The sequence below is a fragment of the Vulpes vulpes genome, chromosome 15, assembly GCF_048418805.1.
Source record: "Vulpes vulpes isolate BD-2025 chromosome 15, VulVul3, whole genome shotgun sequence".
Lineage (NCBI taxonomy): Eukaryota > Metazoa > Chordata > Mammalia > Carnivora > Canidae > Vulpes > Vulpes vulpes.
This window is the reverse complement of record NC_132794.1, coordinates 79,621,547-79,637,471: the sequence shown is the minus strand read 5'-3', so window position 1 is coordinate 79,637,471 and position 15,925 is coordinate 79,621,547. Positions and strand designations below refer to the sequence as shown.

The window sequence follows — 15,925 nt, the reverse complement described above, 5'->3', positions numbered from 1 at the left end:
AAGTTTAAGAAAAAAATCTTTAAGTAAAATTTAAGGAGCACCTGGGTGGCTCAGTTGGTTAAGCATGATTTCAGCTCAGGCCATGATCTCAGGGTTGTGGGATCCAGCCCCGTGTCAGGCTCTGTGCTCAGTGGGGAGTCTGCTTGAGAGTCTCTCTCTTCCTCTCCCTATGCCCTCCCCACCCCATGCTCACAGGCACATATGCACCTCTAAAATAAAGTATTTATTTAAGAAAAGTAAAATTTAAAAAAGATGTAAGTGATCAATGCTGTGGGATAAGTTTCAAGGACACCAGGACCTGAAATTTTTGGCATGGCCTGTCTTTGGGGGAAGCTATTTTGGTTATAACAGTGACTAAGCCTACCACTAGCAGTGGTCTGTGCCTGAAGCTCCTCATCGAACCACCCTGCTGCCCTGGACATGACCCTGCCCCCATTCCCCAGATACCAAACACAGTGCAGTGAGCGGTGTGTTGACTGAGCAGGGGGCATACTAGCTGTCCAGGTCAGCCCAGAAGTGGGGTAGCATCAACCACTTCTGCCTCCAGTGATCATCAAGGCTTCTCTATGCCAGGGGAGAGATTGCAGTTGGGTGAGGTCTTCTGATGCTTCCTTTTGGCTTCTTTTTGTACACTGGTAAACATCGACCATTCACTACTCCTCTGCCGTGAGCCCAGTCTCAGGTTCAGGGGACCTCAGACCTCCTACTGTGATGCTCTGGGCACAGCAAAGCAGGCTACTGCCAGCCCCTGGGAGGGGTCCGTACTCCCCAGGATACACACTCAGCTAGAATGCGTTGACCTGATAGAAGACACATCCTCAGACCAGTTGAGCAGCCTTTAGTCTGAGAGGGCTAACCCAAAGGCCAAGCATTTGATGCAGTTTTCTTCTTTTTATTCATGCTCAGGTGGATGGAGTGGAACCCTGGCTTCCCTTTGAGTATTGATGCCAAATGTCACAAGGATTTACCCCGAGACATCCAGTTTGATAGCGAGAAGGGTGTGGACTTCGTTCTGAACTACTCTAAAGCGTGAGTTTCCAAGAATCTAAGGATGCTGGGCAGCTCCTCCAGGGGCTGGGGCTGCGAGTGAGATCCTCACTCCTTTCTCGGGGGGCGGGGGTGCTTTGGATAGGGAAGCAGCTCAGCTGGGCATCTCTTTCCAAATCATCTGACTGTATCTTGGCCATACTGGATCCTCAGTGTACAACCACAGGGTGGCCTGTATCTAAACAAAATTAAAACCTGGATGACTCCAGACACCAAACATAGCTCTGTTGTCAGCCCAAAGTAGAGGTCTTTACTTGAAGTGTCCCATCCCCGCCCATATCTCATCCTCCCATGGCCAATTCAAGGGTGGACAGGGCCCAGGCTGTACCTAGATAGCAAAGCTCTGCAGGAAAAATGGCCACCATGCCTGCGCTGACCACTGACACCCATCCCCAGGCTGGCTGTCACAGCAACCCAGTGAGGCAGGCATGGTTATTATTATCACTTTGCAGTTGAAGAATCTGAGGAATAAGGAAGTCACAGAACTTGTCCAATAGCCCTGGCTGATAAACAACAGAGATTTGAGTTCTGTGCTCCTTCTTTGTGATTGAATTACTGCAGCGCTTTTACTGAAACTCTTTGGGTGCTCGTTAAAACATATGGAGCCCCAGCACCATCCCAGGGCCAGTAGAGGAGACTTTGAGCTGTATCTTGACACTTCAGGGAGTTCTCACACCAACATCTGCAATGATGAAAAACTCATCATTTTTCAGGACCTAGATGAGGTGGCCCTTCTCCCAGAAGCTCCTAGAAGCCCCTGGACCTGAGTGATGTCTCCTCCCTTATGCTCCCCAGTACTGGCCACACAGGCCACCATTTCTCCAATGATACCATAGCCCATCCTTCTCTACATCTGCCACGTAACTTGGCCCCTTGAGTTATGGAATGTTTGGCAAAGGAACATAGCAAAGGAATCGTGAGATGGGCCCTCAGCCCCTCCTGGTACTGCACAGCTGAGCAGGCCAGCTAAGCCCTACCTCTGCTGGCTGAGGACAATGAGGTTCTAAGAAGGAAATTAGAGATGTGCTCTCTGCATTTGAGGAGGGCACATCCTGAGTCAAGGGGACTGGACCTCAGCGAGGTAGCTCAATGTACCCCATACCCTGAGGAGATGAGGGGAGGATGGGAGAGGCCTCTGGGCCAGTGGAAGGTAATCTTAGGGAAGCTAACTTCTCAGAGCCTCAGTGTCTCATCTGAAGAATGAGACCACAGATCCTACCCAGGGTTGTTGTGAAAATATAATGAGGCCACATAGGTCAACCCCACACAGAGAAGGTTCTCCCTCAAAACAGCATTAGTTTCCATCCATTCTTAGTAATTGGGTCAGGCCAGCCAGGACCCAGGTCTCCATCATCACACACTTGCTCCCTCAGATTGGCCTCTGCCCTCAAGGACTCACAGAGGATCCTTCACTTTGTCTGGTGTTATCTTGTTATGGAACCCAGGAAGTCTTCACAGCAGAAAGGCATCTGGCCTGGCCTTGCAGCCAACCAGGCAGACAGAGGCAGGGGCCTATAAGAATGGGACAATGATGCTCTGGCAGAGGGGGTACCTTATGCAAAGGTCAGCTGTGGCTGGGCCTTTTCACAGAATCAAGTGGCTTGTAACATTTCCTGGTGGTATTGAAGGAGGAACAGCTTGTGTGTTTACTCACCACTTGTGTTTACAGACTAGAACTTGATTGCAGGAAGTTGGTGGTCTGATAAGGGAATGTCCCTTTAAAGGAAATTGAGAAAGAGAGCTTCCTTCCTAGTAAGGTAGAACAGTGCAGAAATGTGACTGAGCTCCAGAGGAGGTGGCCAGCCTCGCACCAAGACCAAGGTGCTCAAACCTTCACCTCCTGTGCATTTCCCATCAGATGGAATCAGGTGGAGGCTGCTCCTTGAAGGAGCACCCTTCTCCGTGAGGTCACCAGGGACACCTCACTGTAACCACAGATGGCTCCCTAGGTAGGCAGCATCAGAAGCGCTGCCACAGTCTGCCCGGACTCCTCCAGACCTGCATTTGCAGAGTTCGGGGAGATGTGAGAGCTTGGCTTGGCAGCCTCCAAGGGTCAGATGAGAGGACCCAGAGGTGGTGAAGGGAGTGACCAAAGAGGGACTAGGGGAGTGAGGAAAGAATGCAGGTTGTGGTGTGGATGGACCTGGGATTCAGGTCAAAATTAGGAGACACTGAGGCATCCTTGACCTATGCATCTGGCTGATCGGGGAAACAAAGTGGTCATTACATAGGGCAGCTGGGGAAGGAGTGGGGTAGACGAGCCCAGCGTGGGGGTCTCGTTGAGGTCAAGAGCCCCGTGTAGCCTCTGGTGATGTCTTGCAGGCTCAGGCCGAGGGCCAGAGGTCGTGTACTGGGGAGGGCCAGGAGGGGTAGGACCACAGCCCCTTGGCCATAGCCCCGATCACTGCCTGCTCCCAGCCCCCTACACAGGTCACTGCTGCTAGTTGAAGGCCAGACAAAATCACATGTGTGGCTCCTTGAAAGGAGTTGGTGGTGAAGAGAAGGCTCAGGCGCCTGAGATGCTGAAGAGCAGGAGCGTAGAAGGGACGGAAGGGATGACACTGGCTGGGGGCAGTTCCAGCAGAGGAGGAGGAGGAAAGCAGGGAAGCAGCATAGTGAGGCCCACGGTGGGGCCTTTCATTTCTCCAGAAACTAAAGCCATGAGTTCTGTGCAGAAAGAAGACCCCATGCCCTCCTACTACCACCCCAGCTCAGAAACAAGTTGGCTGCAAGTTGGCTGCACATCACCAGAATACTCGTAGATAATAGTGTCCTCCCCCTTAACCTAACAAACGCCACCCAAAATCCCCTAATATTGGAAGTTTTAAAAACTATCTCCTGCTTCTTCCAACTGATGTCTGCATGTCTGTCTGTATATTAACCCTGTTTGCCTCTATCGAATTTTGTTAGACAGTCAGAGATGCATCCCATTGGAAGATAAATATGTTGGGAAATGTAGAGGAGATATTCCCACCTAAGTTAGACCTGAGACATTTTAGTTATATTTGCTAAAGTAGCATTTTTGCGTGTGTGGTTAAAAATGGGTCATAAAAGAAGACATAACACAAAGCATAAAATATGGTTTCCCTATAAAAGAGCTTGTTCTGTGGTCAAATTACTTTGGAAAACATTGCAACCTCATCAGAATCCCCTGGAGAGCTTGTTAAAAATCAGGATTTCTCGACCCATTTCTATAGTTTCTGATGCAGGAGGGCTGAGGCAGGACCTGATAATCTGCATTTTAACTCCAGGGGTTGCTGATGCTGCTGGTCTGGGGAGCATACTGTGAACCCCTGCCCCCCAGGATTGTAAGGCCTTGAGAAACCCTGGCATAAAAAAAAAAAAAAACCTGCTTAATATCCCTGTGTTCTCCCATCTCCTCAGACTGGCTTTCCTTTGTGGGCTGGAGGCCTCCCAGAGCAGGTGGCCCTCAGGGGACAGGAGGCAGAACCTTTCCCTTTTCTTGGCTTCCCTGTGTCCTTCTCTGCTCTTTACTTTAGCTCACCTGCCATTTATGTAGCGCCTGCTGGATGTCTGGACCCTAGAACTCTTGTAGGTACCAGCAACCCTTGCCTTTTCTTCTCCTGTGCCCCTCCCCCACACTTACCTCAAGCCTGTCCTGGGAGTAGAAAAAGAAAATACTGATTTCTACTATGAAACAAACTCAATAAAGGAAGGTGCAATTTTAACTGAATGTGGCTCTTTTGGCAAGGTTTATTCTAGGGCAGCTGGGCTCCTCCAGGACACCGGGCAGCCGCTCCAAGCCTCCTTGCTTAAGACAGTAAGGACAAGCAGCCAGGCTGCCTGGTGAGGGAGTGTGGGTCCAGACAGCATCTCTCAGACATTCATGTGCATGTGGGTCCGCATGAGACATTGGTAGACACAAGTTCTGATCATTGGGTCTGAATGGGGATCGAGTGTGTATTCCCAGCAAGCCCCCATGTGATGCTGGTGCTGCTGGTTCCTGGACCAGACTCAGAATAGTGAGGTTGTATTTTGCTTTCTTGGGAAAAAAAATCTATTGATCTCTTAGAATTATAGCAATAAGTATCAACCCATGATTCATCACCCTTCAAAAACTAAAGGCTGCCTATTTAGAGCCCAGCAGCTAGGGTTGCTAAAAATTCTAGCTGTGTCATCTTGGGAGAGTCTTTTCAGTATCCTGACCCTGAGTTTCCTCCCTACGATATGAGGCTGATGATGCCTAACTGCTGGAATTGTTATGAGATTTCCATGAACTCACCTATGTGATGCCCCCATGGTGATGTCTGATATGCCATAGGCGAGTTCCCTCTAGTGTATCCATTCTGGGTGCTTGGGAGGACTCTTTCCTCATTCCTGAGCCCAAGGAAGGAGCCCAGCTGGGAGCTGCCTCCTCAGACACTGTCACTGCCCACTGGCAAGCTCTTCTGGGCTTCCTCTATGCCTGTGCAAGCAGGGCTGGGGGAGCTACTGCTGCTCCTCCTTTAACAAATGTTTATGGAGCTCCTGGGGGTGAGGTCCAAGATGAATCAAAAGTGGCCCTCTGGTCACAACTCCAAGAAGCTCAGAGTCTAGTGGAGACCAAGTTGTAGATAGCTGCATACAATGGATACTACATACAATGGCATGTAGTAGCTCTTCCCTAGGGAAGAGGTGCTGGGAGAACTTGAGGCAGGGAGGAAGTAACTCTGGGGGGGACAGCATCAGAAAAATGCTTTCCAAGAGAGAAGATGCCCAACCTGAGTTTTGAAGGATACGTAGGAACTTACACTGATTGGAGGAGTGGAGGGGATGGCATTTTAGGCAGTGAGAATTCTGGTGAGCCAGGGGACCAGAGTAGAAACCTATGTGGGGAAGAGGGGCTGAGGCTATCAAGACAGGAATGGGGCAAAGAGCTCAGCCTCTACCTGGCAGGGGGGTGGAGGGGAGTAGGACCATGGTGGTCCAAGAGGCTCAGCATTTTAATGTCAAGAAGAAAGGAGTTGGTTGTCAGATGCACTAGAGAAATCAGGGGACTTTAGAGTTGACTATAGGGCCCTTTGGATGCAGCCACTAAGAAGTCACTGGTGCCCTGGATGAGAGCACTTTTGGAGGCAAAGGGGACAGGAAGTAAAAAGGAGTGAGTAGGTGAAGATTCTTCCATGAATTGGGTGTGAAGGAGGAAAGAGGAATAGAACAAGAAGCCCCAGGGAAAGGAGGGGGGTAAAGTGCTGTGCTGCAGACAAGATTTTGAGCCTGTCTGCTGGTTCCCCAGAATGCCAGTGCCGAAGGCTGCAGACTAATATTAACAGTGAGTGACCATTATGGCACTACTTGCTAATGTTTGTTGAACTCTTCTTATGTATAGAGTTTTCTGTGCATTATGTCGACTCCGTGAGGCAGGGACTGTCATTGTGCCCATTTCACAGGTGAGAAAACGGAGACACAGCAAGATCAGGGACTTACCCAAGGCCACGTGTCTGGGAAGCAATGGGGCTGGGTTCTTAGGCCAGGCCCTTGACACCTTGTGCTCCCAGCACCATCTCAGCTGCCATCTTTCAGGGACTCCCAGACCCATCCAGTCTTGGGCCAGACGCCAGCACTTGGGTGGGGGAGGAGGGAGAGTCCAAGACCCCGGGTCCAGCCCCCTAGTGGTCTGATGGGGAAAAGACACCCAAGTGCCCAGCCCCTGGCTCTGGGCGGACAGTTCCAGAGAGAGAGGACGCTCAGCCCCAGGGCCTCGCTAGCCTGTGCCCCTGTAGCCCACTCCATAGCGTGCCACTCTGCCCATGGCTAAACCTAGTCCTGCCTGAGGAAAACAGACTTGTGGCTGAGGTCAGCAGAGAGACCTTCCCCATCGAACCCCCAGGTTTGGGCAGTTCAGTTTCCATGCCACTTCTGGGTAAATCTGGTAACTTGTCTCGTCTCAGCTGCCTGCTCTGGCTGGGATGAGGCCAGCCCTCCTCAGTAAGCTTTGCCTCCCACTCCAAACAACAAAACTGTGAGGTGGAAAATGGAGAAGCTGCTAGAAGGAAAGGAGCAGGGGAAGCAGAGGAGGCAAGGGCTCAGCCCTCTCCTGGCACAGCAAGCAGCCCAGTGCACGTCCCCGCCTGGCTGTGTGACCCTGAATGAGCCAGGTGCACTCTTGAGGCTGCAGGATCCTCTTCATGCAATAACAGATCCTTGGTCCCAATATTCTAGTTGTCTATAAGCATGTAGAAATATTTTGCCTCCAGATGACATGCAAATATTTTCCTCCTAACTCCACTTCTTCCTGAATTGGTGGCTTCCTCTGAGTACGGCTATACCCCACCCTGTTTTCATGCCAACCTTTCGAGGTCAGAGAGACCCAGCTGGGGAGACGATGAGCCAAGGACTATGACTCACTCTCGGTTCCCCACAAGATCCCTCCATGTTCGGGATCTCTTTCCTGGGCACCATCTGGCACTGGGCTTGGGGTGGGGAGGGCGGGGGACTGCCAAGACCGCTGAGACCTGGGAAGGCCTCTCCTCTCTCAGAAATGAGTGTTTTTCCACACCCAGTCTGAAGTGGATGTCACAGTGAGGCTTACTCCTCTGGTTTACCAGTGGTTTCTGTCCCAGGAGGCTCAGCTGACAAGGGAGGTGGAGGAGGACAGTGGATGCTGGCAGAGGAAGGGGTGACAGTCCTGAAAGGCTTAGCCAGGGGCCTGCCTCACTGTGGTGAGGCCCAAAAGCATGTGTGGAAAATAAGCAGTCATGAAAAAAACAAAAAAAAAAACCCAAACGTGTGTGTCAAAGCTCCTCCTTCCTGAGGAGGGGCTAGGGTAAAAGTGTTGACGGTACCAGCGGGGCCTGGAGAACCAGTCCAGCATCATTCTCCAGCCCCGAGGTGCTGGGCACCTGCTGAGTGCACCACACTGTCCAGGCTGCACTCCAGCACCTTCCAGGCACTACTGCCTCTCCATAGCCTGCAGGCAGCCACTTCATCCCACTCACAGAAGAGAAGTCGAGGCCCCTAGGGATTCCCAGCATGGGCTCCTCCGGCTCCTGGGAGGTGGGGGAGGGCTGGTGCAGAGGAGAAACATTTGCTAGATGGAGGGGGAACCATCTAGCAAAAGGGGAGTCATAGGTGTCATGTTCTGCCTCACGTGCCTTTCCTGTGTCTGGCAGGGCTGGGAGGGGCCCCTGCATTTCCTGCTTGCCTGCTAAGTCCCTGCATTCAGCCACTCAGACTCGCTGCCCTCATGCCTGCTCCCTTGTCACTTCCCTGGGATGAGGCAGCCACATGTCCCCATCAGCCAGGTCCGCTTGGGACAAAACACCCAAACCTCCATCCTTTGATTCTGATGGGAAAGGCCTGAGGTGGCTTTGGAACTCGCACACCTTCCTGCAACAACACTCAGGCCCCAGCCAGCACCTCCCCTGTCCCCCAACCGCCACCCCACCCCCCCAAGGAGCGGGTCCCAGGACAGCCCTGGACCTGCACAGGTTAGGGCTGCTTCCTCTGGGCAGGGTTAGGTCTGCTGGCCCTGCTGGGGAGGTAGCTGGATGGGGAGGGGGGTCTCCTGCCCCAGGTACCTGCTGTCCCTCCCAGCGATCCAGGCTGCCCGAGCCACCGGGAACCTGGAGGCCGAGGCTCAGCGCTGAGCATGTGGACTCAGCCCGCCCTCCTGGTGCTTCAGGCAGAGGCCGAGAGCCACATACATGCCTTTGTACAGAATCTGCCATTGGCGCTGCTGAGACAGTGTCATGGGGCAGCCTGGTCTGGGCAGGGAAGGAGCAACTTCCCTGAGGTCAGGGGAGGACTGGGGGCACTCTAGGCAAGCCCTGCATATACACTCAACCCCGAGGCTCAGGAGGAGAAGAAAGGAGCACAGGGCATTCCAGGCAGAGGGAACAGTACACGCAAAGGCCCCAAGTGAGCACGTACGAAAGGCAGCACAAGTAGGGGGATTGAACTCTGGAGTGGGCGGTGGGGATGAAATAGGATAACTGCCTGGTACCCTCAGCTGTGGGTGTGCCAGACTGAGGCAGAGGGTGTCACATGAGCACTGGCTGGAATTTCCTAACCTCTGTCCTGTACCTTGCTCGAGTTAGGAGGGAAGTCTGGGATACCTCTTTCACGATTCCCTACCTTTCCCAGGCCCATCCCACAGTTACCTCCTCCAGCAGGCCCCCAGGATTGCTCAGACCACTCAGATCTCACTCTCTAGTGCCTGCAGCCTGCATTTTGAATTTATCATGCTTCTGTCCTGGCTTATTTTGCTACCCCGCATAATGAGCATTGGGAAAACTATCTCCCTCGGCACCAGGCACAGAGCCAGGATTAGGCAGAAAGTAGATAAGGGATAAAGTCAATCAAACTGCAAATCTTCTAAAACTCCAGGAGACTAGCTAGGGTAGCTGCATAGCAGCTAGGGCACTCTGTGCCTGGAAGCTTGCACCAAGTGGGGGCTGCAAAAGTTTGATGAATGAATGAAGGTGTGGATGAAAGCAGGCATGGATGGGATTGGAGGCCCTATAGACTGTTCTCGAGGGCAGTAGTCAGATTCCTTCACGGGGAGACGCAGTAGGAAGATAAGCACAGGTGCCTGTCTGTGTCCTGGTTCTTCAAGGCCCATCAGCTGCGCCCTCACAGCTGTCCTGGATTCAGCTACCTGTTGCCCAGGGAGTATTCAGAGGCCTCAGGAGATACAGGGTGAAGGGGCTTTGGAGAGGGAGGCAAAGCCAGGATGAATGCAAGTGGGGATGTGGTCTCCTGGCCTGCAGGATGGAGAACCTGTTCATCAACCGCTTCATGCACATGTTCCAGTCTTCTTGGAGTGACTTCGCTGATTTTGAGAAGATCTTCGTCAAGATCAGCAACACTATTTCTGGTGAGTGTGCCTTGGGGTTCTCTCGTGGTGCTGGGGAGACTGGCCTGGGAACTAGTCCACCCCTCCACCCCCCCACTCCAGTGTGGCAGCAGGCTCAGCAGGCCGGGCCACCCTGGCCTCCCCAGCGCCCACAGCACCCTGCTGATCACCCTCCCGCCCAGAGGCTTCTCCTCCTTGACATTCGGGACTGAGCTCCCTCCACCTCACTTCATCATCAGAGGTCTCAACACGGTCAGAACGTTGTGTTTACATGAATCGCTCATTTATGATACTTCTGAGCAGAGCAAAGGCAGAACTTAAGTGTGTTTTTAAAGCATTTACCTAATAGCAACTTTAGGTTCCCTCAGACTCGGAGGTGTTGAGTAGGTGTTGGCTCGCAATAGCATCGTAATTGCCGGGGTTGGCCCAGGAAGGGAAAAACAGCAACAGAAAGATAAGGAAACAGGAAGGATGATGAAGAACAGGCATTGAAATAAGCACCTGGGGGGCAGCCCCGGTGGCTCAGTGCTTTAGCACTGTCTTCAGTCCAGGGCCTGATCCTGGAGACCTGGGATCGAGTCCCACATCAGGCTCCCTGCATAGAGCCTGCTTCTCCTTCTGCCTGTGTCTCTGCCTCTCAATCTCTCTCTCTCTCTCTCTCTCTCTCTCTCTCTAATTAATAAATAAATAAATAAATAAATAAATAAATAAATAAATAAATAAATAAATAAATAAAATCTTTAAAAAAAGAAAGAAAGAAGCACCTGGGGAAAACTGCCTTTGCAGACTCCTCCCCAGGAGGGCTCTCTGCTCCCCTCCTTCTCCCTCCTTCTCCTTCCATCCTGGACAGAAGGACCCAAGTCCCTCTTTCCTCTACAGGCACAGTGTCGTACTGCAGATCTCTAGAATGAATTCATCTTGCTCAACTGAAACTTCATGCTCACTGATTGGTGACTCCGTGTTTCCCCTCCCACAGCCCCTGGCAACCACCATTCCACTCTTTGATTTTATGAGCGTGACTGTGTTAAATACCACGTGTAAGTGGAATCCTGCAGTATCTGTCTTTCTGTGGCGGGCTGGCTTCCCGTAGCATGATGGCCTCCACGTTCATCCACACTGTCACACACTGCAGGACATCCTTCCTTTTTTAAGATTGTTTCCACATCTCAGCTGTTATGAAGTGAGCTGCAGTGACCACGGGAGTGCAGATATCTCTTCCAGATCCTGATTTAAATTCTTTTGGATAAATACTCAGAAGTGGGATCACTAGATCACATAGGACTTCTAGTTTTAATTTTTTGGGAACTCACTCTACTGTTTTCCATAGTGGCCACACATTTTGCATTCCCCCCAACAGTGCACAAGGGTTCCCGTTTCTTTGCATCCTCTCCATCACCTGTTGTCTTTTGGTTTTATAATAGCCATCCTGACAGGTATGAGGTGATATGTCATTGTGGTTCTGATTTGCATTTCCCTGATGATTAGTGATACTGAGCATTTTTTCATATACCTGCTGGCCATTTGTATGTCTTCTTTGGAGAAATGTCTGTTCAAGTCCTTTGCCCACTTGTTAATCAGGTTATTAGTTTTTTTGTTGAGTTGTGGGAGTCTTTACATATTTTGGAGATTAACCCTTGGTTTGCAAATGTCCTCTATTCTCTAAGTTGTCTTTTTACCCTGTTAACTGTTCCCTTTGCTGTGCAGAGCTTTTTTAGTTTGATGCAATCCCATTTGTCCATTTTTTGGTGTTGTTCTTTTTTTTTTTTTTTTTTTTTTTTGGTGTTGTTCTTAAGAAAGGAATTCTTCAGGAACCTTCTGAGGCACCAAGGGTGGTTCAGGGAGGACAACATAGTGGCGTGGCCTGACCCCGTGGTCAAGCAATAGGGCATAGCCAGGGGAATCTGTGGTTGACCAGCTGCCTAGCAAACCCCTGTGAGAAGGTACCCAGCAGGGACACTGACCCTCAGCCAGGGTCAGAAGGGCTGCAACCTGGGTTGCCCCCACTCAGAGTTCGGGCAGGGCCACAATTTTCTCCCCTACAGAGCGTGTCATGAACCACTGGCAGGAAGACCTCATGTTTGGCTACCAGTTCCTGAATGGCTGCAACCCAGTGTTGATCCAGCGCTGCAAGAAGCTACCCGAGAAGCTCCCTGTGACCACAGAGATGGTGGAGTGCAGTCTGGAGCGGCAGCTCACCTTGGAGCAAGAGGTCGAGGTAGGACCTGGTTGTCTGGTGACTTCGGCCAGGCCAGCTCAGATGGCCAGGTCACACTCTGTCAGGCGGAGACCACTTTCTGCCAGCCGGTGCTCACCAGCCTGCAGGCTGCTATGTCCAGGCTCATCGGCCAGGCTGACGAGATGAGCTGCCCTCGGTAAAGTGGTCTCTTCCCTTCCCTGGGTACTGATGGAAAATTTCCAATGTAGGAGGAGGAATTGAGGGTGACATTTCTCAGTGCTTGGAGCTAGGAACATGTCAGTATTTTCAATAGCAGTATCATTAATTAAAAGAGGGGTCCCTCTCAGTAGAGGCTGGTTGTGAGCCAGGCTTCATGATAGAGGCTTTACACACAAGGCTGCAAAATTGTCACCAGCCTTGCAAAGGTAAGGAAATGGGAGAAAGAAGCAAGCCTTGCAGCAGAAGAGGAAAAAAGGGAGAAAATGGATGGAATTTTTAACTTTCTAATTAGAAATGTTGGTGTCTTCTGCTTCTGCCCTACCCTCTCCCCTGCTCTTCCTCTGGCTCACCTGCAGGCATTTGAGGGCCCAGAATAGTGCTTGCTCTCCAGGCGGTTAGTATCTTCCCCCAGAGCCAGGACAAGGGGGCCTCCTGCCCCCTGCGCCGCAGGTGTCTAGGTGGCCTTCTGTTTCTGGTCATCATGTCTGATTTGCTCAGCTTGCCTTGGGGCCCCAGCTAGAGATGGATGGTCTGTGCATCTGTGGACAACCCTCCCAGCTCGACACCCTGCCCACCGGACTCTAGAGGGCCACCTGCCCAGCTCACAGTCCCCTGCCCCAGGGCAGCAGTCCCAACGCCCTCACCCTGGACCAGCCCAGGCCCCAGACACTACCTACTCACATGGACAGCTAACCAGGACAACACACACCCCTACACGGGCACATACTCACACATGCATGCACACACAGCAGTATTCCCTTGTAGATTTAATTTCTGGATGGATTAACATTGATTCAGTGGCTATATGTTTCACACTTCAAGTCAGAGAATCAGAACCTTGAAAGCCACAGAATCCTAGAATTGGAAGGGACTGTGTAGCCCTCTGGCAGGGGGCTACACAGCGTCTGCTTGGGAGTCCTTGCCACTTCCACGGCTGGCCGTCTTTGTCACAATAGTCACCTTTCCTCTGAGTGATGGACTTGAGTCTCAAAGCAATAAGCTAATAGCTGCCACTGACTAGAGTCTTACACACCATCTTTCACATACCATCCCTTACACACATACCAGCCATCTTTTGCAGACCTCTCATCTCCTACAACACAAGTCTTAATTCCCTGAATTAGTTGTTAGGGCCAGGAAAATGGAGCACGTGGGCCAAAAAGAGAGGACAGGGACACCAGACAGGCAAGAATAGCAGTGTCCACTGCAGAATCCCCAAATGTCAGAACTAAGAGATAGGTTTCCCCCCTCACTTTTCGGAAGGACGAAACTGAGACCCAGAGAGAGGAAGTGGCTTGGGATAACAGAGAAGTGGCCCAGGCACAGGTCCAAATCCCAGGGCCCATTGTTAGCCTGCCCTCATCACCGTAACTAACCTGGGTCTTCTCGAGATGTGATCGGCAGCCACTCCTGTGCAGTACTCATGATGGTCATGTCCACTCTGAAAATCCAGTTGTCCAGCCTATCACAGAAGCCCACCCATCCCTGTGACCCAGCAACCCATGTGTCTCTACCTCCTTGACAAGGTGATTCCGAGGGGCCCCATCATACAGTCTCCTGAAACCAGCTTCTCCCCATGCTCCTGCCCTCGTGAGCAATGGGCACAAACCCCATCCTCCTCACCCCTGCCCCACACACACTGCAGACAGACTGCTCAGAGCTCATCACTGGTGTCAGATGACTGCCATCCATGGTCCTTTGGGTCAAAAAAGGAGGAAGCTGGTGGCCAGGCCCTTGGCTCCTGTCCCATCTTTGGTCTTTGGTCCCCCTTAGAGGGATTCCTGAAGCCTGTGCTCGGTGGCCCAGCACGCCCTCTACAGGCAGAGTTGTGGACACACATCTCACCTGAGCACCTGTGGAAACTCGGCAACCCTGCAGCAGCGCAGAGCCCACCCCCCTCCCCAGCTGCATCCATTACTTGCTTAAAATAAGAAGGGCTTTAGAAGAAGCGCCACCTGTCCTCTACCCAAATTCTTCAAGTTCTGGCCTGAGTAGACCCCAAGTTTATGAAAGGAACCCTCACAGCACTCAGGGTGGGCTCCCTGTAGAAGACTGGACAATATTCTGCAAAGAGTAGCTTTCTCCCTTCCTCAAATCCCATTAGCAAGTTAATTTTTTTGAAGTATAATAACCACAGAAAAGAACCCAAATCAGGAGTGTCAGCAAGCTCAGTGAATTTTCACCAAATGGCCCCACCATGCCACCAGCCTCAGACCAGGACACAGGACACACCATCCAGGGATACAGACCCCTCCTGCCCCTGAAGAGCCTACCCTCCCCCAAGCCCTAAAGACCCCCTCCCCGAACCCTGCGTCTCTAGATCCTGCCCCTGCAGATACCCCCTGCAGAAGCTTCCACCACCAAAGAGCCACCCCCACTTCTCCTCCCAAAGGTGACCAGGTTGTGACACTACGTAACGGAGGCCGGGCGCGGTGCTCTTCTGTATTTGCGTTCTCTTGTCTGTTTTGTCTGCACTCTATCTGCTTCCTTATTACACTGCCACCCTGCCACTGCTAGCATCTTCCCTGAGGGTCAAGCAGCTTCCAGTGACAATACATCCTTCCCATTACCAGAAAACCACCACAACCTCTGAACATTCTGGATGTCAACTGGCCTAGAGTCAGAGAACAAAACTGTAAATTCTGACCCTAATCAGACACTAGGGGCCTCTAGAGCCACCTCTCCCTCTCTCTGGGCCTAAGCTTCAGGTCCATCTCCAGCTGGGAGTGATGTGGACACATTTCCTCTTGCCTCCTGCAGCAAGGGAATATCTTCATCGTGGACTTTGACCTGCTGGATGGTATCGATGCCAACAAAACAGACCCCTGCACTCTGCAGTTCCTGGCAGCGCCCATCTGCTTGCTGTACAAGAATCTGGCCAACAAGATTGTCCCCATTGCCATCCAGGTAGGCTGCCTACCTTGCTCCTTTCCTAGACAGCTCTGGGGCAGCCAGGGCCTAGGCAGGAGTTCCCTGGGTGTCTCCACCTTAACCTCCAGGAGGAGGAGGCCACTCTTCTCACATCTTCTAAGGAGGGTACTGAACGCTGAGACTCTGCCAGATGGACCAGGAAAACAAGATCTTAAGGCTTCCTGGCAGCTGTGGGGAGGGCTGGCCATGAGAAGCAGAAAGGGCTCCCCTCCCCAAGGTACACTCGACAGATTGCTGGCAGGGCCAGGTGCTCTGCTAAGGACCTGCCCTGGGGTAACATACTACATCCCTCCCACCTGCCCAGCATCCTGACCAGGGGCCCCAGGTCAAAACAGCAAAAGGGGGCCTGGCAGGTGAAGCTGGGAGAGGAGCTGGAGACCATGGCCACCAGGGTACATCATGGAGGTCAGGAAGCAGGCCAGTCCTGCAATGCTCCCTTCTAGTGCCCTAATACCCGTGGATTCTTGTTTTTACTAATGATGATGGAGAAGGAGAAAAAGGACCAGTTTGGGTGACAGGAGGCAGGGGCAGAGCTTCATCTCTCCAATTCCTGGCTGCCCTCTGCTTCCTCAGAGCACCCAGCACATTGTGACAGCTGGTATGCAGACAGGAAGAAAGAACACGTAAGACAGGACTAGATGTAGTTCTGTGTTGGGGGCTGCTGCCCCGGGGCTCCTTCTGGGGACAGGTGGGCAAGCATCCAGCAGACTTGACTTTGAGCCAGCTACAAACTGGGCATTGAGTGCTACGGGCAT

At 52.0% G+C, this 15,925-nt stretch overlaps 1 protein-coding gene across 2 annotated transcripts in view; it reads left to right on the top strand.

Moving 5' to 3' along the window:
* ALOX5 (arachidonate 5-lipoxygenase) overlaps positions 1-15,925 on the top strand; it is a 57,313-nt gene that overhangs the window by 28,475 nt on the left and 12,913 nt on the right. For both annotated transcript variants that reach the window (XM_025990024.2, XM_025990030.2), the window contains exons 4-7: positions 907-1,029; positions 9,759-9,865; positions 11,887-12,059; positions 15,000-15,146. In XM_025990024.2, the coding sequence (XP_025845809.1) occupies positions 907-1,029; positions 9,759-9,865; positions 11,887-12,059; positions 15,000-15,146 (550 nt within the window). The remainder of the gene's footprint in view (positions 1-906; positions 1,030-9,758; positions 9,866-11,886; positions 12,060-14,999; positions 15,147-15,925) is intronic.